General features: G+C 37.9%; 1 protein-coding gene across 2 annotated transcripts in view; it reads left to right on the top strand.

Moving 5' to 3' along the window:
* Positions 1 to 23782, top strand: part of NEBL (nebulette) — a 383839-nt gene that overhangs the window by 294625 nt on the left and 65432 nt on the right. The window contains exons 8-12 of one of the 2 annotated variants that reach the window (XM_005687916.3): positions 10925 to 11038; positions 12731 to 12832; positions 16608 to 16712; positions 18596 to 18703; positions 21308 to 21418. The exons of the other annotated variant lie outside the window; for it this stretch is intronic. Of the exons in view, the coding sequence (XP_005687973.2) occupies positions 10925 to 11038; positions 12731 to 12832; positions 16608 to 16712; positions 18596 to 18703; positions 21308 to 21418 (540 nt within the window). The remainder of the gene's footprint in view (positions 1 to 10924; positions 11039 to 12730; positions 12833 to 16607; positions 16713 to 18595; positions 18704 to 21307; positions 21419 to 23782) is intronic. 2 annotated transcript variants of the gene reach the window in all.

Here is a 23782-nt window from a genome sequence, read left to right as displayed (position 1 = left end):
GGGCTGTGGAGCTGGACCCCTGAGCTCCTGGTTTTGCTGCTGGCTCTTCAAGTGACTTTGGACAGGTGGCTTAATTTCTCCATCTGCAGTTTCCTGACCTGTAAAATGACATGGAGCAGTACTGCTTCTTAGGGTTGTGGTGAGGATTAAATGAACTACTGTGAGCAACTTAAAATACTGCCTGATCCATAGAAACACTGCATCATTTCCTGGGAATAAATTTACCATAGCTATTCAGAAGAATTTCCCACTCTGCTTTTTTTTTTTTTTTTTTTTTAAATCATGCGCAAAATGAAGTGTAGTAAGACTGGCCCTTAGATTTCAGTCTTAAATTTTTTTCTTCACAGTCTTATTTGAGAGTCCTTAGAAAAAGTTTTAGGGGCATCACAGGTGGCTCAGTTCAGTTCAGTCACTCAGTCGTGTCCGACTCTTTGCGACCCCATGAATTACAGCACACCAGGCCTGCCTGTCCATCACCAACACCTGGAGTTCACTCAGACTCACATCCATCGAGTCGGTGATGCCATCCAGCCAGCTCATCCTCTGTCGTCACCTTTTCCTCCTGCCCCCAATCCCTCCCAACATCAGAGTCTTTTGCAATGAGTCAGCTCTTCTCAGGAGGTGGCCAAAGTACTGGAGTTTCAGCTTTAGCATCATTCCTTCCAAAGAACACCCAGGACTGATCTCCTTTAGGATGGACTGGTTGGGTCTCCTTGCAGTCCAAGGGACACTCAGGAGTCTTCTCCAACACCACAGTTCAAAAGCATCAATTCTTCAGAGCTCAGCTTTCTTCACAGTCCAACTCTCACATCCATACATGACCACTGGAAAAACCATAGCATTGACTAGACGGACCTTAGTCAGCAAAGTAATGTCTCTGCTTTTGAATATGCTATCTAGGTTGGTCATAACTTTTCTTCCAAGGAGTAAGCATCTTTTAATTTCATGGCTGCAATCACCATCTGCAGTGATTTCAGAGCCCCCCAAAATAAAGTCTGACACTGTTTCCACTGTTTCCCCATCTATTTCCCATGAAGTGATGGGACCAGTGATGGGATCTTCATTTTCTGAATGTTGAGCTTTAAGCCAACTTTTTGACTCTCCTCTTTCACTTTCATCAAGAGGCTTTTTAGTTCCTCTTCACTTTCTGGCATAAGGGTGGTGTCATCTGCATATCTGATGTTACTGATACTTCTCCCGGCAATCTTGATTCCAGCTTGAACTTCTTCCAGCCCAGCGTTTCTCATGATGTACTCTGCATACAAGTTAAATAAGCAGGGTGACAATATACAGCCTTGACGTACTCCTTTTCCTATTTGGAACCAGTCTGTTGTTCCATGTCCAGTTCTAACTGTTGCTTCCTGACCTGCATATAGGTTTCTCAGGAGGCAGGTCAGGTGGTCTGGTATTCCAGTCTTTTTCAGAATTTTCCACAGTTGATTGTGATCCACACAGTCAAAGGCTTTGGCATAGTCAATAAAGCAGAAATAGATGTTTTTCTGGAACTCTCTTGCTTTTTCGATGATCCAGCGGATGTTGGCAATTTGATCTCTGGTTCCTCTGCCTTTTCTAAAACCAGCTTGAACATCTGGAAGTTCACGGTTCATGTACTGCTGAAGCCTGGCTTGGAGAATTTTGAGCATTACTTTACTAGCGTGTGAGATGAGTGCAATTGTGTGGTAGTTTGAGCATTCTTTGTCATTGCCTTTCTTTGGGATTGGAATGAAAACTGACCTTTTCCAGTCCTGTGGCCACTGCTGAGTTTTCTAAATTTGCTGGCATATTGAGTGTAGCACTTTCATAGCATCATCTTTCAGGATTTGAAATAGCTCAACTGGAATTCCATCACCTCCACTAGCTTTGTTTGTAGTGATGCTTTCTAAGGCCCACTTGACTTCACATTCCAGGATGTCTGGCTCTAGGTGAGTGATCATACCATCATGATTATCTTGGTCGTGAAGATCCTTTTTGTACAGTTGGTCTGTGTATTCTTGCCACCTCTTCCTAATATCTTCTGTTTCTGTTAGGTCCAGACCATTTCTGTCCTTGATTGAGCCCACCTTTGCATGAAATGTTCCCTTGGTATCTCTAATTTTCTTGAAGAAATCTCTAGTCTTTTCCATTCTATTTTTTCCCTCTATTTCTTTGCATTGATCGCTGAGGAAGCAATCCTTGCTATTCTTTGGAACTCTGCATTCAGATGCTTATATCTTTCCTTTTCTCCTTTGTTTTTCACCTCTCTTTTCACAGCTATTTGTAAGACCTCCCCAGACAGCCATTTTGCTTTTTGCATTTCTTTTCCATGGGGATGGTCTTGATCCCTGTCTCCTGTACAATGTCAAGAACCTCAGTCCATAGTTCATCAGGCACTCCATCTGTCAGATCTAGTCCCTTAAATCTATTTCTCACTTCCACTGTATAATCAAAAGGGATTTGATTTAGGTCATATCTGAGTGCTCTAGTGGTTTTCCCTTCTTTCTTCAATTTAAGTCTGAATTTGGCAATAAGGAGCTCATGATCTGAGCCACAGTCAGCTCCCGGTCTTGTTTTTGTTGACTGTATAGAGCTTCTCCATCTTTGGCTGCAAAGAATATAATCAATCTGATTTTGGTGTTGACCATCTGGTGATGTCCATGTGTAGAGTCTTCTCTTGTGTTGTTGAAAGAGGGTGTTTGCTATGACCAGTGCATTCTCTTGACAAAACTCTATTAGTCTTTGCCCTGCTTCATTCTGTATTCCAAGGCCAAATTTGCCTGTTACTCCAGGTGTTTCTTGACTTCCTACTTTTGCATTCCAGTCCCCTATAATGAAAAGGACATCTCTTTTTGGGTGTTAGTTCTACAAGGTCTTGTAGGTCTTCATAGAACCATTCAACTTCAGCTTCTTCAGCGTTACTGGTTGGGGCATAGACTTGGATAACTGTGATATTGAATGGTTTGCCTTGGATACCAACAGAGATCATTCTGTCATTTTTGAGATTGCATCCAAGTAGTGCATTTTAGACTCTTTTGTTGACCATGTTGGCTACTCCATTTCTTCTGAGGGATTCCTGGCCACAGTAGTAGATATAATGGTCATCTGAGTTAAATTCACCCATTCCAGTCCATTTTAGTTCGCTGATGCCTAGAATGTCGACATTCACTCTTGCCATCTCCTGTTTGACCATTTCCAATTTGCCTTGATTCATGGACCTGAATGCAATATTGCTCTTTACAGCATCGGACCTTGCTTCTATCACCAGTCATATCCACAGCTGGTTATTGTTTTTGCTTTGGCTCCATCCCTTCATTATTTCAGGAGTTATTTCTCCACTGATCTCCAGTAGCATATTGGGCACCTACTGACCTGGGGAGTGCCTCTTTCAGTATCCTATCATTTTGCCTTTTCATACTGTTCATGGGGCTCTCAAGGCAAGAATATGGAAGTGGTTTGCCATTCCCTTCTCCAGTGGACCAAATTCTGTCAGACCTCTCCACCATGACCCGTCCATCTTGGGTGGCCCCACACGGCATGGCTTAGTTTCATTGAGTTACACAAGGCTGTGGTCCTAGTGTGATCAGATTGACTAATTTTCTGTGATTATGGTTTCAGTGTGTGTGCCCTCTGATGCCCTCTTGCAACATCTACTGTCTTACCTGGGTTTCTCTTACCTTGGACATGGGGTATGTCTTCACAGATGCTCCAGCAAAGTGCAGCTGCTGGTCCTTACCTTGGACGAGGGGTATCTCCTCACTGCCACCCCTCCTGACCTTCGACGTGGAGTAGATCCTCTAGGTCCTCCTGCGCCCGCGCAGCCACCACTCCTTGGACATGGAGTAGCTCCTCCCAGCCGTCGTCCCTGGCCCAGGACGCAGCCGTCCCCCTGACCTCGGACGCAGGGTAGCTCAGGTGGCTTAGTGGTAAAGAATTTGCCTGCCAATGCAGGAGATTTGGGTTTGATCCCTGGGTTGGGACATTCCCCTGGAGAAGGAAATGGCAACCCACTCCAGTATTCTTGCCTGGGAAATTCCATGGACAGAGGAGCCTTGTGGGCTAAGGTCCGTGTGGTCACACAGTCAGACACGTCTGAACTGACTGAGCATGCTCACGCTTTTTTTATAGGCAGACTTAAAAAAAAAAATCTCAAATTATTTAACAGCTGAATGATCAGATATTTAAGCAGATTTTAATTTGCAAGTTATGTTGTATCTGTCATCTTCGCTTTTTAGTGAACTTTTTGCTGATCTCATGGTGTATAAACTCATCAGAAAAGGGAGAAACTGGGCAGATGAATATTCAGAACTTCTGGAATGAACTCAGTATGATCTTTTGTATTTTCAGGTGTGTTGACGAAAAGCAGTGGCAGAAAGTGTAGCTTCTTATTTTCATTGACAACTTTGAAGATCAAGTATTCTTTTGCTCCTAAACTAATGACAGATAATGAATACAGGCGCACACAAAGGCAAGCAAATATGCAGAAGGGAAATAATTTAGGAATGTAGTAAGCTGGGAAGCTAGGGGCAGAATGCAGGAGGCCAGGGGGAAAGGGCGAGACAGGATTGTGAGAGAGTAGGTGATGATGGACAGTGCCTGTGGTGTGGAGAGATAAGACACCCTGATGACAAGACACAAGGAGAAAGCGAGAGGGCACAGTTCTCCCATTTATCTGGAAACTGAGCTCTGTGGGACTGAATCCAGAAAAGGTAATGAATGGAAACAAAACTCACTGCTCTGCTAACTTGTTCAATAGCTTTGCATCCGTAGTTGTAAACTTTCCCTTTTTAAAGTCTAGGGGGAACATAAAATAATGGCCAAGTAATGAAAAGAAAATCAGTAAACAATAAAAGTGAAATCCATCTTCCAAGATAAAGAGATATATTTACAAGTATCTTAAGTATTAGGGCAGTAGTTATTAAAGTAATCATCTTAAAAAAATTCTTCTGAGTGGTTGTTTTGGTAACATATTCATTTATCATCTTAATTTATGAATTGAAATGTGTTTTTGTGATGAATGAAATACCTTTAGTTTTATAATAGCAGAGAAAATTTTATATTTATAATAATTAGTATTTGTTCTGAAATTGCATGTGATGTATTTAAAAGAGTGGGTTTTAAACCTAAACATTACTTCTTAGATTGCTGTTAAAGCTGAATAATAAGTATTGTCCTTCAATTGTAAACGATATTAATTGGCTTGAAGGATCTCCCATTCTGGGCAAGCACACACCCTTCCAACCTCCTTCCCCCAAACTTTTGGTTTAAATGTCACATCCTTAACTTGCTGATTTAAATTATATTGCTCTATTCCTCTTTATTCTGCTTTTCTTTATAGTTCTTAACACAGTGTGTATTAGTCATATTTGTGTGTATTTAATATCTGCTTCACTACCACTCAACAGGCTCTGTGGGGACAGAGTTTAACGGCAGTAATGGCACAGATTAGGCTTTCAAGAAATATGTAGAGACTGATTAAACACATTTCTCTAGATCATTCACATTTGATATGAAGTCAGTAAAACATTATTTTGTCATGAAAATTAGGGCAGGGTATATTTTGTGTAAAATTCAAACTTGGACACACTGATTTTATGATGATTATTTTTTTCTATGTAAAAATCTGTTTTTACTCTCCTCCTCAACAGCCTTTAGTTCCGTGTCATCCAAAATTGGAGGCAGTTGCTCCCATGGGTGTGTGGCATTGTGTTGTTGTTTACTTTTCATTTTCACTGGTAATTAAGTGCACTGATCCAGGTTCCCTTTTCTTTCCTATCGTTTGCTTCTGTGGCTCTGATGAAATGCTTTCATTCAGGGGCTGCTCTCTTTCTGCTCTTCTGGCCCTTTGTGAATCTGAGCCATAGGTGATGCCATGAAGCCCAGTACGCCTTGGTGCTGAAAGCTTTGAACTACTGAGCTGAGAAATCAGACTTTAGCCATTTAAACACAGCCCTGCCTGGATGCAGTTATGTGGGCTGCCGTCTGTGGGGTCGCACAGAGTCGGACACGACTGAAGTGACTTAGCAGCAGCAGGTTAAATTCAGTCATTGCGGTTGAGCAATTCTAGTGTTTTCTCCTAGTTTGAACCTCTGAAAGTTCTGCTAAGTCTGTGAAACTTCCTTACTAAAGTTTTAAGTTTCATCCCATTTGCCTACCCTGCATTTTTCAAAAAGTTGGTAGATCAGGACCATTGGACATGATATTTATAATATGAGTAAAATCAGTCATAGGTGGAACTTTTCGTTTGTTTCCAAAGTGATTGATTTATGTGTAAGGGGTAACATTGTGCCTAAAACCATAGTTCCAGGCAAGAGTACTGGAGTGGGTTGCCATTTCCTTCTCCAGAGGATCTTCCTGACCCAGGGATTGAACCCGGGTCTCCCGCACTGTAGGCAGACGCTTTACTGTCTGAGCCACCAGGGAAGTCATAGCAAAGGCACCCAACACCTATTTCCTCTTGTCTCAAGTGGTCTTGAAACCAGAAGGAAAAATACCATGTTCCATGGTTGAGTCACCCGTTATAATGAAAGGAAAGCATCCTGATCTCTTAGGAGATGCGAGTGTATGTAAACAGGTGGACACTTAGATGTGTGAACCTTGGATTGATAGTAAGATAGAATGTTCTGTGTATGTGTAGTGAGTGAGTGGACCAGTCAGAAGATGAGTGCATAGGGCCTGTTTGAACTATTTGGCCATTTTCTTAGTTCATTTATATGCAAACCTTATAGCATGATAAGAAACAGTTGAGTGTCAGTGTCTGGTAAATGTATTTTTTATGGAATTCAGTTATTTTACTTTTTGGTTAATTAATGAGGGAAACTCTTGCATTCTTGTTCTTTAGTTACCTTTTGAATCAGATAACGCAGAGTTCTGAAGTTTAGGATAAGATACATTTCACAATACTTTGCTGATTATTAAACTCATTAGAAGTACATGGAGGACATGGTACACTTTAAATAATTAGTCTTTAAATAACGTGAAAGGTTATTTCCATTTTAAAATTTGAATTTTAAGGTCTATAGCCCCAGGTATAACTTTAAGAATAAAGTTTTCATAAAAATCTGTTACAAGACTATTAAAAAATTTGGAGACACTATGAAAGTTACCTGGTCCTGATTTTCAATGAAATAATCTTTTCTCAATGTAATCCATCCATTTATTCATTCAAGTAAAACAGTTACTGAACAGATATTACGTCCTTGGGGTTAGATTTTCAAGGGTGAACAGGAAAGATATAGCCCATGCCTTCACTGAACTTAAAGTCTAAGGGGAAGACCAACAGCCAGAGACAGTTTTACAAATAATTGCAGCAATGCATGGTGAGGGACCACATAATGTGGAGTGATTCAAAAATGTGTCAGCTGTAAGTACTCTAGATTGGAAGGTCAGAGAGGGCTTTCAGAAAGAAGTTACATTTGGGCAGCTGCAAGATGTGTAGAAATTATTCAGGCGAACATTGGGAGGAGGTAGGGAGCCGTAATTGAGCAGGAAAGAAGATAGTTCTACTGGCGGACAGAGCACCTGATAGAAAATTTCTGTTATAATCGGCAGAAATCTTGTTGGCTACAGCTTCTACCTGTCAACACTAACTTTACCTTTGGTTGCAGAACAAGTGCTGTTTTTCTATTTTTGCAAATATTTGAAGACAGTTTCCCACCGATTCCCAAATCTCTTCCAGTATAGCCCTCTTTAAGGGTAGTAAGTGATGGAGAGTGTGCACTAGATAAGTAGTTCCTAAATGAATTAGTTAATGAGGAAAAGTGTGGCAGGAACTACCACACTTTTTAAATACATATTTATGTGCATTTAGTATAATATAGATGCAGTATATTATTTTTATATCTATTGTTTTTCATTTCCTTTTACCTTTTTTTCTCTTCCCAATAGACTGTTGTTCAAGTCAGTTTAGCAATGACTATGGGGATTGTGTGTTGGGGGAACAGATTTGGGAAAGTAGAGTATTATAGTTCCAACACCTACCTGCGGGTGTGAGTGTGAAAAGATGGTTGATTGCTTATCATTTTCATCATTAACCTATACATTTCTTTAAAGAACATATATTAAGTGCCAGATCCATTCAAAGTACTGTGTTGGGTACTAGGGATACAAAAATGAATAGAAATCTATTTCCTGCTCACTGTTTAATGAGAGAGCAGATAATTCAACTGTGTCCAAAACTTAGAAAATAGTCTAATCTCTTATTTCCAGGGAAAACTCACCTTTAACAATAGGTTACTATTCACAACAATATACTTGTAAAAATATACTTCAGATTTATCTTCTATATCTTTTAGAAATCAATGAAAATATTCTGCTTAAAAAATAGGTTACTAAAGTTTGTCCTGTAAAACATCAGGTGAAAAAATGCAGGGTTCTGTTTTAAGTATTTAAATCTAATCAATTAATTCAGCTGAGCAGTGCTGGCTTGCATCAACTTTTCTTTCAGTTACTCATATTCTTAAACCTCAGGTATACCACGAGTGTCTTTGTTATAAATTAGCTAAATGGCAAGAATAGGTTACATTGTGCTTGAGCACAGAGGGTGCATCATTCTACTTTTGTACTACCCCTGGTAGTTCTCAGCACCATAACACTAGGAGCAGATACAACACAGAGTGGGAGTGTTGACTTGGGAATTCGTCTGACACATTCTCAACTGTTATTAAACCTGGCATTTGCTCCTTCCGAGTAAATGTATATTTCTGAAAAAACTGTAACTAGTTCACTGATGACGATTCTTTCCTTCCTGTATTCATTAAACACTGAGCCTGCGTTGGATACCTATTTTGAGTTAGGATGCGTTTCCTGCCTGAGTTTGGGAACGCTGATGTGAGCCCAGACACACTCCCATTAGGCCTGGAGCTGGTAATCTCTTCCAAAAGCAAATCTAATGGAGTCACATAACATGCTTGAACTCACTTCTGCTTGGGCTTAGCGTAAAAGACCAGGATCCCTGACATAGCAGCGGGGTTCAGTGGGGCCTGCCATTCCCAAGTAATGCTTCCTTCCATGTTGCCTCTGGGTTTAGTGTAACGGTGCTGAGAACTACAGGGGGTACAAAGGCAAAATGATGCACTCTCTGTGCTCAAGGATCATGGAACCTATTCTTGCCATTTAGCTAATACATAACTAAGACACTCGTGGTGCCTGAGGTTGGGGACTTAAGAGTGACTGAAAGGATACTTGATGTGAGCCCATGTTACACAGCAGGATCAGTTCATTAGATGGAAAGAACTACCAGCTGAGAGTGTTCCTGGCACCGCAGCATTGGGCAGAATGTTTTCCATGATCGCTGGACAGTGTTGGTGGATCTGGCTGAGTCGGGAGTGCCATTCTAGGGGAAGTCAGTTCAGAGAGTCTATGACCATAGTCAAGTGAATACCTGTCAGGCACTAAAACCTTGAAGAGACAAAAACACAGATTAGAATGTTGTGAAAAGCGCCACAGCAGCAGGGTGTTGAGGAGTGGAATTGCGTGTTTAGCAGAGGACCAGGTAGGGAGGATCTTGGCTTTGGTGCCAGTTACTGTGGACTGTAGTGAAGGAGATCTAAATTGACTGCATTGGTGGTGGTGTCCCTCATTTCAAGATAAAATAATCTAAAACTTGAAGCTTTTCTTGTTTTAGGGAGGCCTCGCCTATTAATTATAATAAGTGAGATTTTGCTTGAAATTATAAGATAATATGATGATCAAAAAGTATTATTAGCAAATGAAACTGCAACAGAAACTGTTGCATGTGAACCATCTTGAAATGTTTTCCAAATGTATCCCCACCAGGATTTTTACCAGCTCCCTCCTGGAGGCACCAGCGTGTATCCCTGATGGAGACCATCACCCAGTGCACACTAGATTCAAAGAGGAACATGAGCCGTTCCCAAACCACCTTTTTTCTAAAGGTTTCTGCAAGGCAGAGTCTTAGGATGTATGGATAAATGTGCATTCTGAAGAAAGAAATGATAGTGTAAGAATCATAATATAATAAGATATGAAAGGACAAAACAGCTTACTTTTGCTTTTGCCTGCCTGCATCCTTTCCTGGCTACAGGAATTAAAGCAGTTAAACAATTAAATAAATGAGACTAGCTATTTTTGTTTTATTTTAGTAAAGAATTGTTTAGTTGTGTTCTACTCTTCGCAGCCCATGGACTGTAGCCCAACAGGCTCCTCTGTCCATGGAATTCTCTAGGCAAGAACACTGGAGTGGGTTGCCATTCTCTCCTCCAGGAGATCTTCCTGATCCAAGGATTGAACCCCAGTCTTCTGCTTTGTAGGCAGAATTCTTTACCATCTGAGCCACAAGGGAAGACGTTTGGTTGCCTTAAGACTAGTTAAAAAAATAAAATCCACAGGGAAAGTTGGAGATGGTTCTGCCACTGAACACAGCTGTGGCGTGAAAGCAGAGAAATAATAAATGACATTAAATAGGCCCAGGATGTTTCAGAATATGTAATCCCTAACAATGAGTTTTTTAATAAGCGGGAAATGATGAGAGAAACCATGGTAGGAGCTCGGTCTTGCATTTCAGTCATTCTTTTAGTAAAATTCTTATTCAAATTCTGATATTTGGGACCTGTTTTCTAAATGTGATAGATGTTAAGACATTTGTGGTCTTGATTTCTAATTGATCATAGATGTTAGGAATGCAGAAATGGAAACTGACATTTTAAAATCCTGAGATTCTATGTAATTCTTGTTAATAGGATTTGAGTTCATGCCTAATTGCATTTATGATCCATGTTCAAGTAGAGGTGTTTCTTTAATTAAAAAAAAAACCCTTTATGCCTAATTAAGCTTTATATGGGGGGGGGGAAATACCAGGTATTTAAACTCTGCTGCCATACATTTTTAAGGTAGCTTTTATCTGATCTAATTAGAAATCAAATGTGTTGCTTTGAAAGGTTGAAGGTAAATGTGCTATGTAATTTTTCCTGTTTTTTTTCTTTTATGGCAGATTAAATACAAAGAAAAATTTGATAATGAAATGAAGGATAAGAAACATCTTTACAATCCTCTTGAAAGTGCTTCTTTTAGGCAAAGTCAGCTGGCCACTGCCCTGGCGAGCGATGTAAGTTGCTTTCTGCCTCATGATTGGTAATTTGCAGAATATTATTTTCAGTATGTTTTGATTCTTATGTTGATAGACTTGGCTGTGTGGGAATTATGATACTTAATCAAGATCATGTAATTTCCAAATAATTTTAGAAAACACTGAAGCCTATTTTCTTGAAGCTTTTCTAGGGGGAAAAATAAGTGTTACTGATTACTAATTAATAAGTAGGAATAGTTTTATTAGCAAAACTATTAGTATTATAGCTGATCAAGAGTAGAAATAGAAAATAGATTATAGAGTTTTTCAGAAAAATAGTGTGTAGTATCATAAATTAATGATTATGGCAGTAGTTAGCAAATGTAATTATGCTCATGAAATTGTGAATATTATAAAATATACCTGAAACATAGTAGTATATTACAAGGAAATTTCCAGAAATTGTACTTGAGATGGCTTACAATTTCTTTCTTATCTCTTATGTAAATTCTGTGAAATACCTCTTCATGAGATTTGTTTTCATTTCATATCTTTAAAAATGAAGTTTCAATTTAGAAGAAAAGATACCTTAGTTTTTTATTAGAATTAGGAAGAGTATAAAAACAGAAACATAGAAAAAATTAATTACTTTACTGTAGTTGAATGATGCATAGAGTACCTTTTTAAATATTGAGTTTGACTGTTGTTGAACTGTGCCTTTGTTAGAGCATTTAAACCTCTCAACTCCTGTTGCATCTGGGGAACTTAGTATATTTTACTTTTGTTCCTGTTTAGAAGGTACTATAATTTGTGTTCATTAACCACATATTATCAGCAATTTAAATGGGTGTTTCTGTCTTTTGAAGAAGGAAATGGCAACCCACTCCAGTATTCTTGCCTGGAGAATCCCATGGACAGAGGAGCCTGGTGGGCTACAGTCCACGGGGTCACAAAGAGTCGGAAACGACTTCGCTTTCACCTTCTGTCTTTTAGGACCTTTGGGAATATTCTAATAATTCATTTTTTCTTATTTGATTATTTTTGTGTGTGTACAAGCATAAAGCAAATAGGGCAGGAATATGCTTAAAAGAACCTCCAGCATGGTATTGAAAGCTCAAGGTTTAGAATCGGTTGTCTGGATTTGAATCTTGCTCCACCACCTAATATTACACTTTCGTCTTTTTGTGTCTCAGTTTCCTCCTCTGTAAAATGGGCATACTTTAAGATTGTGGAGCGTACTTAATACATATAAAATGTTTAAACAGAAAAGTGTTTGACTCGCAGTAAGTGCTTGATGTTTTCTGTCATTAACATTTTATATTTCCAAAGCAATTGATTGAAAAGAAAAGGTCTACATAGTAATAGGATGAAAACTAACAAAGGTTCTAAAATTGACACAAAATATAATTGGAAGACAGTGGTAATTTCTAAAGAGTAAAGCTTCTATTTTCTTTATTTTCTGAAAACAGAGTTTCAGTTAAAGTTACTTGTTTCTGTTAACATCGCCCTTTCTGAGCACATAAACAAAAGGAGTTATCAAAATACTTTCAAGTCCCTGGGAAGAACTTTTTTTCATTCAGTAGTAAATGAGCACCATCTAGTGGCTACTTGTGAATTCATTTAATTTAATACCATTAAATAATACTTGGTTGTGTTTAAAATAATAATGGCCATAATGCAAAAGCATAGTGTTTTCTTCTAGATGGTGTTTGTTCCGTGTTATTTTCGTAGGTGAAGTACAAGAAAGACTTTGAGAATATGCATGACCCAGTTTCAGGTCTCCCAGACTTGTTCTTAGACCACGCTTTGAAAGTCAGCAAAATGCTAAGCGGAGTAAGTGGCCTTGGCTAGTGTAGACCTGTGACTCCGTGGCGCCCGCGTGTCTGAAGCGCTTATGAGTGCACCTGCTTCCTAAGGCGAGCCTGGCCTTCACTGCCGCCTCAGTAACTAACTTCATGGAAACTGGTGTCTGTTGCTTAAATCCCACCCAGGCTGTTGCTTTGCAAAGCTGGCTCTTTAATATCTCTTGAATACAAACTTTCTTGTGGAACAGCTACTCTTCCAAGTGTTTATGTGAGCATCCTTTCTGTCTTTCTCCTTCCCCTTTCTTTGTAGTAGATTGAAGTCACTCGGAGGTCAGGCTCTTAAGTCAGCGATCTTTTATGCAGGCCAGAACAGAGTGTCTGGTACTCAGAAGGTCTCAATGGCATAACAGTTGTCTTAGTCTGAATTATGTCTTCTCTAAAAATAAATCTCAAGAGTGTTTGCACTGCTGCTGTACTTTGAGTCTTGTGAAGGTTTCCGTGTTTTCTTCAACACAACAAGGAGGGGAGGGTGTCCTAATTAAAATGTCTGTGTCCGCTGCCCAGTGGCCCATCGCATCAGAACTTGGCTCTTAGACGCTCTTTCCAACACACAGAGCGTCTGAACCCTGATGTCACTGGCTCTCATTACTGATAACCCTGGCTCACCTGTGCCTCTGTTTCCTACACCTCAGAAGGCCCCATGTCAGGACGATGAACTCTAATTTGACCTCAAGTTATTTCTATGCCTATTGTAATAACGACTCACTCAAAAATTATCTGCATTTATTATATATCTATCTTGGATCAGGCACAGACTTGATGGCAAAGTATATCGTCAAAGAATGTTAAAAAGTGAAAACAGTCTTCTTCAGGAGATGTGACCACAGTCATGAATGAGAAAACTCTATAGTCATAAGCTGCTTCCCAAACCATTAAATAATGAGATAACAACTTCAGTTCAGGTTTAAAAATGTCTACGTTTGGCTTTGATATGTTGAAGCTTCTGTTCATTATTTTGTAATCCTCTTCTTGAAATGTTATCTGTGTGAATTCATATTTATGGAGGAAATTAATTAATTATCACTGACCTTTGGAGGAAAAGCAGCCCATTATTCTTTCCCATCTGTTGAGCAGGGATGAAGGTTGGGAGACTGTCAGGTGCAGAATTAGACTCGGTCCCTGGACACTTAATTCCTGCTGTCCTGCCATTTCAATGCTCATCCTCCTCTGTACAGACGCTCCTGTTTCTTGAGCGACTCTGCTTCAGTTGCACATTTTTAACCACGACTCAGAGATGTGCTTCTAAAAATCAGTATGTTTCTGAGATCTGAGCCTCTGCTTTCTTCATAGGTAGTCTTTGCTCATCCAGCTTGATCATTGCATTTGCATTTGACCTCGACTCTTACTCATCCCTGTGTGGGTTAATTTCCTTCGAATGTGAGGATTCATGTATAAATAAGTCAGTAAAAATGTCATGGTCGTAATTCAAAAATTTGGATTACCATGAAAAATGTAGGCCACTCATAGGCAATATTTCTTTTTGAAAATATTGACCTTTATTTTATAATAGTGGTGAAAGACAATAATAGTAATTGTTTTTATTTTCTCCTAGAGAAAACTCATCAACTTCATGTCTTACACTTGTTTTATATACCACTTGTAAAGTTTAAACCTTCATCTTTTCTAGATCATATTTATTCTCCATAGAAAAATTGTAGCTGACCGGTTGCTTCATGAAGAGAAAATTTGAGTCAAGAAAGGTGTTGCTCTGAAGTCTCTACTTATTAAAGTTGCACGATATTACATTGGTTCAAATTTATTATATGTCAGAATTGCCTTCTTTTAAATTTTAATGTAAAGAGAATTAGAATTTTGTTGATTTATAAAGGCAACTTAATTTTAGTAAAAGATTGAGTAAGAGAATGCTTAAACAGGCATTCTACCAGAATTAGTTGTCAGTTTGTTATAAATGGCTGGTTTTTAAAGACCTCTAAATGTCTTTGATATAAATCGTAATTTGAAAAATTTTGCTGTGCAGAGTAAAATTAGTGCCTTATTAGTTTGTACAACCATACTGATTAAATTGGAGGGGATATTTTTCTTTGAGAAATAGAACACTGTTAGCTTTCAGGTTTTTTTTTTTTTAAACTTTGCATAAATTAAAAAAGTGTATATTGTGTTACTCTGTGTAACTCCCACTAGGAGGCAACAGAGACTCTTATATAAGAAAAAGCAAGTATTGATCATTCTTTTGCAGATCTTAGTTCAAATAGGGTGATTTTCTTTGGTTTTAAAACAGGAGTTTCTGAAGTTCTCTGTAACTAAAACAGATCGTTGAGTGACAGGCAGTATTTTTTGACCTTTTCTCAATCTATAACCATTATTCCGGATACAATTCTAGACTATTAGTTCTGGATTTTAACTTAGTAATGGAATGTATCCTAGCTTGTTACATGCATTTCATATCTATTTTATAAATATATTTTATAAAATTACTTCTAATTAAATCATGACATCTCTAAGTATATTGTTATTTTTTGAAATTATCTTTTAAAAAAATTAGCAGAGAAGCTAAAATTCAGAACTTGTTCTCTTTGGTCAAGATGTACTATGTGAACATTTCCATGAGCTTCCTGGGGGTGCTATTCTCCCTTAAAGTATTCTGGTCAGAGTTTGGGTGATATATGTCTTAGTTCCCTAACTGACTGAAAATGCCTCTGAGGACCTTGCTGTGTCCCTAGGGAAAGCAGTTTTCATGTGTAGGCCACTTGGAGCTTCCGTCCTTCCCATCCTTGGCACTGAGGCCTCCTCTTGTTTCGCTCTGGGTCTCTGGAGCATATCCTAGGCCTCAGTGCCCTAGCTTGTTCCTGCTCCCTTTCTAAGGCTGCTTGCCTCTCCCTCCACTCTACACTAAATTGCCATTTTCATTGAAATCCTCATTGTCTAAGAAGCGACCAACTCTAGCTTAAGTCTCTGTATACCTGAGTGTTTGAGAGTTACCATTTACCTCTAAAAGTTTTCCAAATAAGGCAAAATTACTAAGTGTCCAATCTCCAGTGGTACAAATCATAAAGCAGTGTTTGTCTTTTTGCTGCCTGCTATGTTTAGAGTCCTACACTTGCCAAATTTGGCATTCTTATCCATTCTGTTCTCTTCCAAATTCACCTTTTTGTCTGTATATAAAAAGTGTCTTAATCCTTAAAAATTTTCTTCACCTTAAAAATTCGACCAATCATACCCAGATTCCTTGGTTTCTCTTTCAACCACCTCCTACCTTCTCCTTTTAGGCAAGTTAGTTAAGTTACTTCTCTCCCTCTCATTTTCCTTATGATCCATTACATACAACTTTTTTTTCCTTTCCTGACTCCAGCTTTCCTTTCATCTGTTCCTCTCTTTCCTTCTCTTCTTGTAGATGCAGTTATTAATAAATGCATTTCTGTTCTAGGATAAGGGCAAGGCCAAGTGCCTTTATTTTGCCCACTCTGCCTGTTCACACAAGTTACGGGCTTTTCCACCGTCACTTCCCAGTGCTGCAAATAGTATTTATGTTGTGTTTAGAGCCAGTAGTCCTCTGCTTCTCTTGAGTGTTTTAGATGCTATTCACATGGACCGCCTAGAGCTGGTCCATCTCCCACTGTCGCTTTAGCTCAGGGTCAGCAATCTACATGACCAGTTGACAGCAGATGGGAACTTAGGAGCGGCTTTGCAACTCTTGTTCGCTTGCATTTTTCAGTGTGCCCTCCTACGTATTGCTTTTAACAGACCCTGCTATTCTTACTTTATTTTTGTGTTCTTATTTTTAGCGAGAATATAGAAAGGTTTTTGAGGAAAACAAAGGCCTGTATCATTTTGATGTGGATGCTGCGGAACACCTGCACCATAAAGGCAATGCCATGCTCCAGAGTCAGGTACGAGGCCTCCCCTGCCTGGACTCAGTAACACTCACTGCTGGCACCTCCACCGAGAACATGTAGCCGCTGGAAAGGATGTGCATTGTGAGAAAAATCTCAAACTCTGTTCTCTTCATATGTTTTAGGTTAGGGAAGCTTGAACCATGTTTCGACAGGCAGGCATTTCATAATATTATAGTTACTATACACAGTTAAAAACTTATAAGATAAGAGTTAATTAATTAATTAATAGTCAAATCTCATAATAATAAAAACTTTTATAGTGTGCTGGTCATTTTGAGCTGCACAAGTATAATTTTCCAGGCATAAAGTTTATTATAATTTTTCAGCTCTGTTGTAAGTATATTAAAAATGGGAAATTATCTTACCAGTGTATTTTGCCTTAATGTTTCTTTCAACTATGAGAGTCTATGTATTCTCTGAAAGAAACGTTTAAAAATATCTTTTTCCTTGAATACATTAAGTTGATAACTTTTAAAATTCTGAATTTCAGTAATTGAAAAAAGATATTATTTCCAGCATCTACTAAGGTAAAATTTAAATCACTCTTTCAAATATACCCCAGTGGAACATAAATTCCATAATGATTTGATATCTGCCTTCATTTATTTAAAAAATATACAAACCAGCTCTGCTTTAAGGTATGGAAGTATACATTTTTTTCTCTTTGCATTTTTATTTTTATTTTGTTTCCCCACAAAATTTTACCCTGACATAGTGTTCACTTTCATTGATCATTCTATTATACTTCTCTAAAACAAAAATATTCCTAAAAACAGGAATTAAAAAATTCGTTATATGTCCTGCTACCACAAAGTTCTGTTTTGAAAAGATTCTTTTGGATTTAAATACCATTAAAATTATTTTTAATTTTAAAAATAATCCCCTTTTCCAGGGGATCTTCCCGACCCGGGAATCGACCCTGGGTCTCCCGCATTGCAGGCAGATGCTTTACCGTCTGAGCCACCAGGGAAGCCCCTAAAATTATTTTTATTATAATGCAACTTAAGAACCAATTTCATTAAGTAATTTTTATATATAAGGATTTTAGTGAAAATACATATCTCAATAAAATGAATCATGATGAAAACTATGAATTTAATTTAAAAAGGTATATTGTTAAAAAAGCCAAACACTCTTGCAGCTTGCAGAATATAATTCTAGTTTTTGTTTTTAGGAGATAGAGAATATTGATCATTTGATAAACCGAAATAGATAAGGGTTGGTTATGATGAATAAATAATTCATGATATGATATGATTAAATAATGCTTAGCAAAACTGAAGGAAGTCACCTAAAAGCTCTGTGTGTGTGTTTCACTCAGTGTCTGTGGGAAAATTCAGCAGCCCCAAAGAACACTGTCCTTCCTTTGTCAGAAAGACAGACAGTCGCAGTTCGGGTTTTCTTTTTGATCATGACTTACTGATAGGCATCGAAGTTTTCACAGTGATCTCTCTTTGTCTCTTATATCCTCTGTCTCAGCCTCTCTGTGTCTTATCTCTCTCTCTCTATATATGTACCTATGTACATATGTATATATGTACCTATGCATGTGTGTATATTAATGGCATGTGTGTATACACATATAACTCCACGTGTGATATATATCTATCTGTCCCAGCTGTTTACATATACATGTCCTAGAACTACATTATTTAATTCTAAACCATTCATATCCCTTAAGAACTTTAATATGTTACCTGTTTCCTTTCTTTGTATATCATTAACCACAGGGATCAACCTAGTGATCAACCTAAATGGCCAGAATATTGTGATTTTTAGAAAACAGGGTGGTCGATTTTGCACATATATTTTACTTTGCTCTGTTTATATAAGGGCTTGTGAGCTTTATGTGCCATTTATACTTTTTTTCAATGAAGGTGAAATACAAAGAAGAGTATGAGAAAAATAAGGGGAAATCGATGCTTGAATTTGTTGAGACACCGTCGTATCAAGTTTCAAAGGAGGCTCAGAAGATGCAGAGTGAGGTGAGTCTTTTTTGCTGTCAACTGTTTAGTGCGGATTTGATGTTTTGTCATTGAAAGGAGCCATTACAGTGGCTCAGAAGGCTTAGTGCGTCCGGAAGGAAGTATACCGCACTGGCCAGACCAAGGAATCTGCACTGTAGACCCAGGCATCTAGTCCAGGTCATTGATTTTTTTTTTCCTGGCCCTCTGTTTCCCAGTTTTTCCCATCTGGCAAATATGAATACCAGGCCAGGTGAGCTCTTGCATTCCGTGATGATAAAATTGACACTTTCAGGCTGTGTCCATGTGAAATTACGATGAGCAGGTAAAAACTAAAAGGGCTGGTTCCTTTACTTACCTTTTTTTTTGTAATGAGAATAGAGCTAACATTTGTTAAGTACTTACTCTGTGCTAGGTGACAGGCTGAATGTTTTATATATGTTGGCTCATTTAATCCTCTCAAGGTAATGATGCTAGGTAAGTATATTCCTAGACTGATAATGTATCCACTAAAATTGTCTTACCTAAAATTACATGTTTAATAAGTGGTAATGGGTAAAAGTCATAAATGATTCCCTTTTTCCTGTTAATTTATTTAACTGATTCTCCCCCTACCCCTGGCTAATAATCAGTGGTATCAGAAAGTTTCAAGGAAGTTTCAAGACATCAAGAGATCAATGATAAGTTGCTTAGTTTTTTCTACTTATCCATTTAATTCTCTACTTAAGATAATGCTAGGTCACATCCACGTAGTCTCCTGACACTGGTTCCTGTCTACCCCAATGAGATTTCTTCTGCTGTTTTTTTTTTTGAGGGGGGCACTGGGGGTGAGTGTGGGCAGAGGGGAATAAGACACCAGATACAGATGGTTTTGTCTACAGACACATCCAATTGTTGTGGGTACAACCTAGTTTTTACTTCAAAGGGACAGAAGTAGTGGGCAGTTACTATCAGCTGGTTACAACCACAGTGCTAGACTCCAGACATGCTCAACGGGCAAATCTTTTCTAGTTTTTAAAAACAACATCAAAACAGGGCAAAATAATAATTTATTTTTCTTTTTATTTGGCTGCACTGAGTGGCTTGTGGGATCTTTGTTCTCTGACCAGGAATTGAACTCCGGCCTTGGCAGTGAAAGCACCGAGCCCTAACCACTGGACCTCCAGGAAATTCCCAAGAAATGATCATTTCTAGACAGCAAAACCCTCCTAGGAATTTAGTAAACGTTACATGTGCTTTGTTGAAATGTTTTGATTCATCTTCTCAGACAAAGGGCATGTAGAATACTGTGGCTTGTTGAATTTCAGAGTTGTTTAATTTCTTCTTCAGGGGAGAGAGGAGAAAATAATTACTTGTATTTTTCATAGCTTGTGTTTTCTTGAGCCAATAAAGGGGAATTTGAGCAAGAATGGTTCAGTGACTGTTTTACCCGAGTCAGTCATTTCTTTTTAAGTGAATTGACAGAGCAGGTAAACTTGATCAAAATTCAAAAGCCCTACAAAAAGTCACATTTAATGGGATGGCTCACTGGAATATCTTTTGTTCCAGTCTGTTTGGGCTGCTCTAACAAAGTACCACAGAGTGGGTAGCTTAAGCAATAGAAACTTGTTTCTCATAGTTGTGGAGGCTGGAGGTCTGAGGTCAGGGTGCCAGCATGCTGAATTCTGGGGTGCAGACTGCCACCTTCTTGTATCCTCACATGATGGAGAGCAGGGAGAGGAAGGAAACAGGCTTATTAGTGACTCTTTGAAGGACATGAATCCCATTCATAGTCTCTCATGTATGATGGCCTCATCTAATCCTCATCACGTCCTGAAGGCCCCACCTCCTAATGTCATCATGTTGTGGGTGGGGTAGGGGTTCAACATATGGGCTTTGGAGGCACATATTCAGTCCATAGCACCTTGTCTGCATTTCGAGAACAGTATATAAAGTGTTGTATGTATCCTTCACCTCACCTTCTTCTCTTTCACTGCTAGTTGCTGTTAGTGCTCATTCGTGTCCGTCATTGCTAGGGCCAGATTTCAGATTAATTTCCCTCTGCCTTGTTGTCAGCGATCCACAGCCCAGATAAAGGTTTCTACTTTCATGAGCCATTTGCCTTCTCTGGAAATTTAAGACTATATGAAATTGTCAGGTAAATGTACCTGAGAGACACAGGTCTCGAAAATCATGTTGCTTTTCTGACAACAACATGAAGAAGGAGGTACTGGTGTCTCAGGCTTACCCTCATTCTCTCCCGGCCCTGGTGCAGTCCACTTCCCTGTACCTCTTCCTCAGTCACAGGAACACCCCCGCTGGGGACCCTTGCACCATGCTGGTCTCATGGTTCCTTGATTTTTCTCCTGTACTGGTTCACTTACTTTCCTCTCACCAAGAAATCCTGGAATGTAAATGCATGCTTAATATATCCTCCTGTTGATTTTCTGTATTAGGAATGATGGTAGCTTGTGATCTGAGAGATTATGTTAAGGTTGGAGTTTTTTTCCTGTTAGTAAGAAGACTCAGAGGTAATACAGTTATATAAGAAAAACATCAATTTTGTTCCAGGAACTCTTGTTCTGTTATCTTTTCAACTGTCACTGGTATTTTCTAAATTTAAAATTATGTGGTCTTATTTTACAGAAAGTTTACAGAGAGGATTTTGAGAAGGATATTAAAGGAAGGTCATCAATGGATTTAGACAAGACTCCAGAGTTTTTACATGTAAAGTACATCACCAACCTTCTGAAGGAGGTATGATCCTACTATTTACTCTATAGTTCTGCAAGAGAAATAGCCCAGAAAATATGCACTTATCAGTTCTCTACTAATTCTCTTATTCAGTGTTTGAGTTATTCATCCATTACTTTTTCCTTCACTTTGACCTTTACTAATAGAGTTTTATGTTTTCATTAAAAACAGGAAAGTGTTAATATTTCCATTTAATGTTGAAGGAAGAAATTACCCAGATTTCCTTGAAAAACTTGAAAAATACGATTTTATGTTTGGCTTGTAGCTTAGAAGCTCTATAAGTAGCTTTATAGCAGTTAGTTTTTTTAAAAAAATATTTTCAGTGTGGATGAGGTTAGCTTGATTCTCTCAAATTTAGTTATTATAAACCACATATTAGAACCAGGTTTTTCTGTAACTTCTCGGAAGCGTTCTCATGACATTTGATATCAGAAATGAGGTGACGTGTGAAGGTCTGGATAAATGGTACATTTATAAGTGGCTTGTGTTCTAAGTAGGGAAAAAATAATATATTTAGCATATACAGCATAAGAATTCATTTCCATTTTTCATTTTATACTTAGCAGCATTTCCCCCCAATCCCTAAACTTAGTGGTACATTTTGGCTCACAATGTTATTAAATTTGTTGAACATTAAGGCCCTCAAATCTAACAATTAAAAATATCATGTTCACAGTTTAAAAGTTTTGGTTTTGTTTCTGCTTTTTTAAAAAAAAAATAGTTTCTAAGTAACTTGAAACTCTTTCAGTTCTTTGTTTAAATAGTTTCTCTTTAAGTTAAGAGAAAGCATCAGAGAACCCATTTCATCCTAAATTTTGAACTGAAGAAACTATCCCTGAAAGAAGTATCTTAAACCAGTGGAACAGAGTATAATTACCTGCATAGATATTAATCATTGTGAACTTCTTTAATAACGAAATACCAACTGGCTTTAGCATTTAACTACTCGTAGAAATTTAATATGATTCACTGTTGTAATGTATGCTGGGCTGAAGTAGGCATATCATGGAAGAGAATTCTTGCTACCCTATCTCTTCTCACTTCTAGTTCCTATAAAATTTTTTGAAGTTAAAGGCTGACCATGTGACAACTTCCTGCTGTTATTGTCTTCTATTTAAATAATATGCACTATTTACATGAATTTTTAAAAAGAGAGTCTTTTTATTATTTATATACAAATGAAAATGTGAGATCTATTTTGAGAATTGTAAATGACTTTAATATACATGCTATTTCCATTTTCTTTTATTTTTCTCTGTGAATGAATCTTATTTTAGGCTTATTGATTTAGAATGTTGCACCAGTATAAGAAAAAAGCCCAGAGACTATGGTTAAAAATCTTTTAATTAAGTTACCGTTACTGATATCTAATTTTAAAAAGAGACTCATGACTTAATGAAATTATGACTTCGCTTTAAATGTGTAAACATTTAGCTTCAAATTGTCTTTGCATTCTTTATGGTTTTTGCATTTCTGTTGTGATATAATGTATCTTTTTATACTTAACTTGATTCCCTCAACTGTCCTCAATACTGGTATAGCAAGTATTTTTATTTTCATTTTGTCCATGTGAAAATCAAGGCTCAGTTACTTAAAGTCCTCTTGAAGGTCACAAGACCAACAAGTGAAAGAATCCAGGTCATTTAACTCCAGAGCTCTTTCCAAAATTACATGCAGGTCATTACAATGTCTTGTAGGCTATTAGTTAAGCAGAGGACCAGCTAATTTAATTAAACTGGGCAAAGAGAAAATAACATCAAATGAACCCTAGAATTAACTAGAACGTGATTTCTTATCCTTAAAGGAAGTTTCATCTTTCATCTGACAAGTTAATCATAAAGGCAACTTAGCTGAATTAGATTAAGATAGACATTGTTTTCATAATTCAATTAGTAAGAAGACAGAAATTCATTAGCACAAACCAAAAAAACCATATTATATGTACAGATTACAGACATTTGGATCTACTTAAAATATTATGTTAAAAAGGCTGAAATTCAGACTATATATTATCAATCTGTAGGAAATTATTTGGGTTTACAAATCTTTGAATAAAATGGAAACAAAAATTTGGCTACATCAGTCCTTTTGATTTTGTAATTTTTCATTCCTTTCCAATTATGTTCTTTTAATGATTCATATTTTATAGACAGCTTTCAAAGAAATACTTCAAGTAATTAGTAAGAAGCATGCATTCTTAAGACCTTCCTTACCATTTAAAGGGAAGAGGGGTGGGATGGTTAGGGAGATGGATGGGGCGGGGAAAGGTTCAAAAGAGAGGGGATATATGTATACCTATGGCTGATTCATGTTAAGGTTTGACAGAAAACAGCAAAATTCTATAAAGCAATTATCCTTCAATAAAAA

Source organism: Capra hircus, chromosome 13, assembly GCF_001704415.2.
Source record: "Capra hircus breed San Clemente chromosome 13, ASM170441v1, whole genome shotgun sequence".
Taxonomy (NCBI): Eukaryota; Metazoa; Chordata; class Mammalia; order Artiodactyla; family Bovidae; genus Capra; species Capra hircus.
The sequence above is the reverse complement of the archived record's forward strand: the minus strand, read 5'-3'. Positions and strand labels throughout refer to the sequence as shown.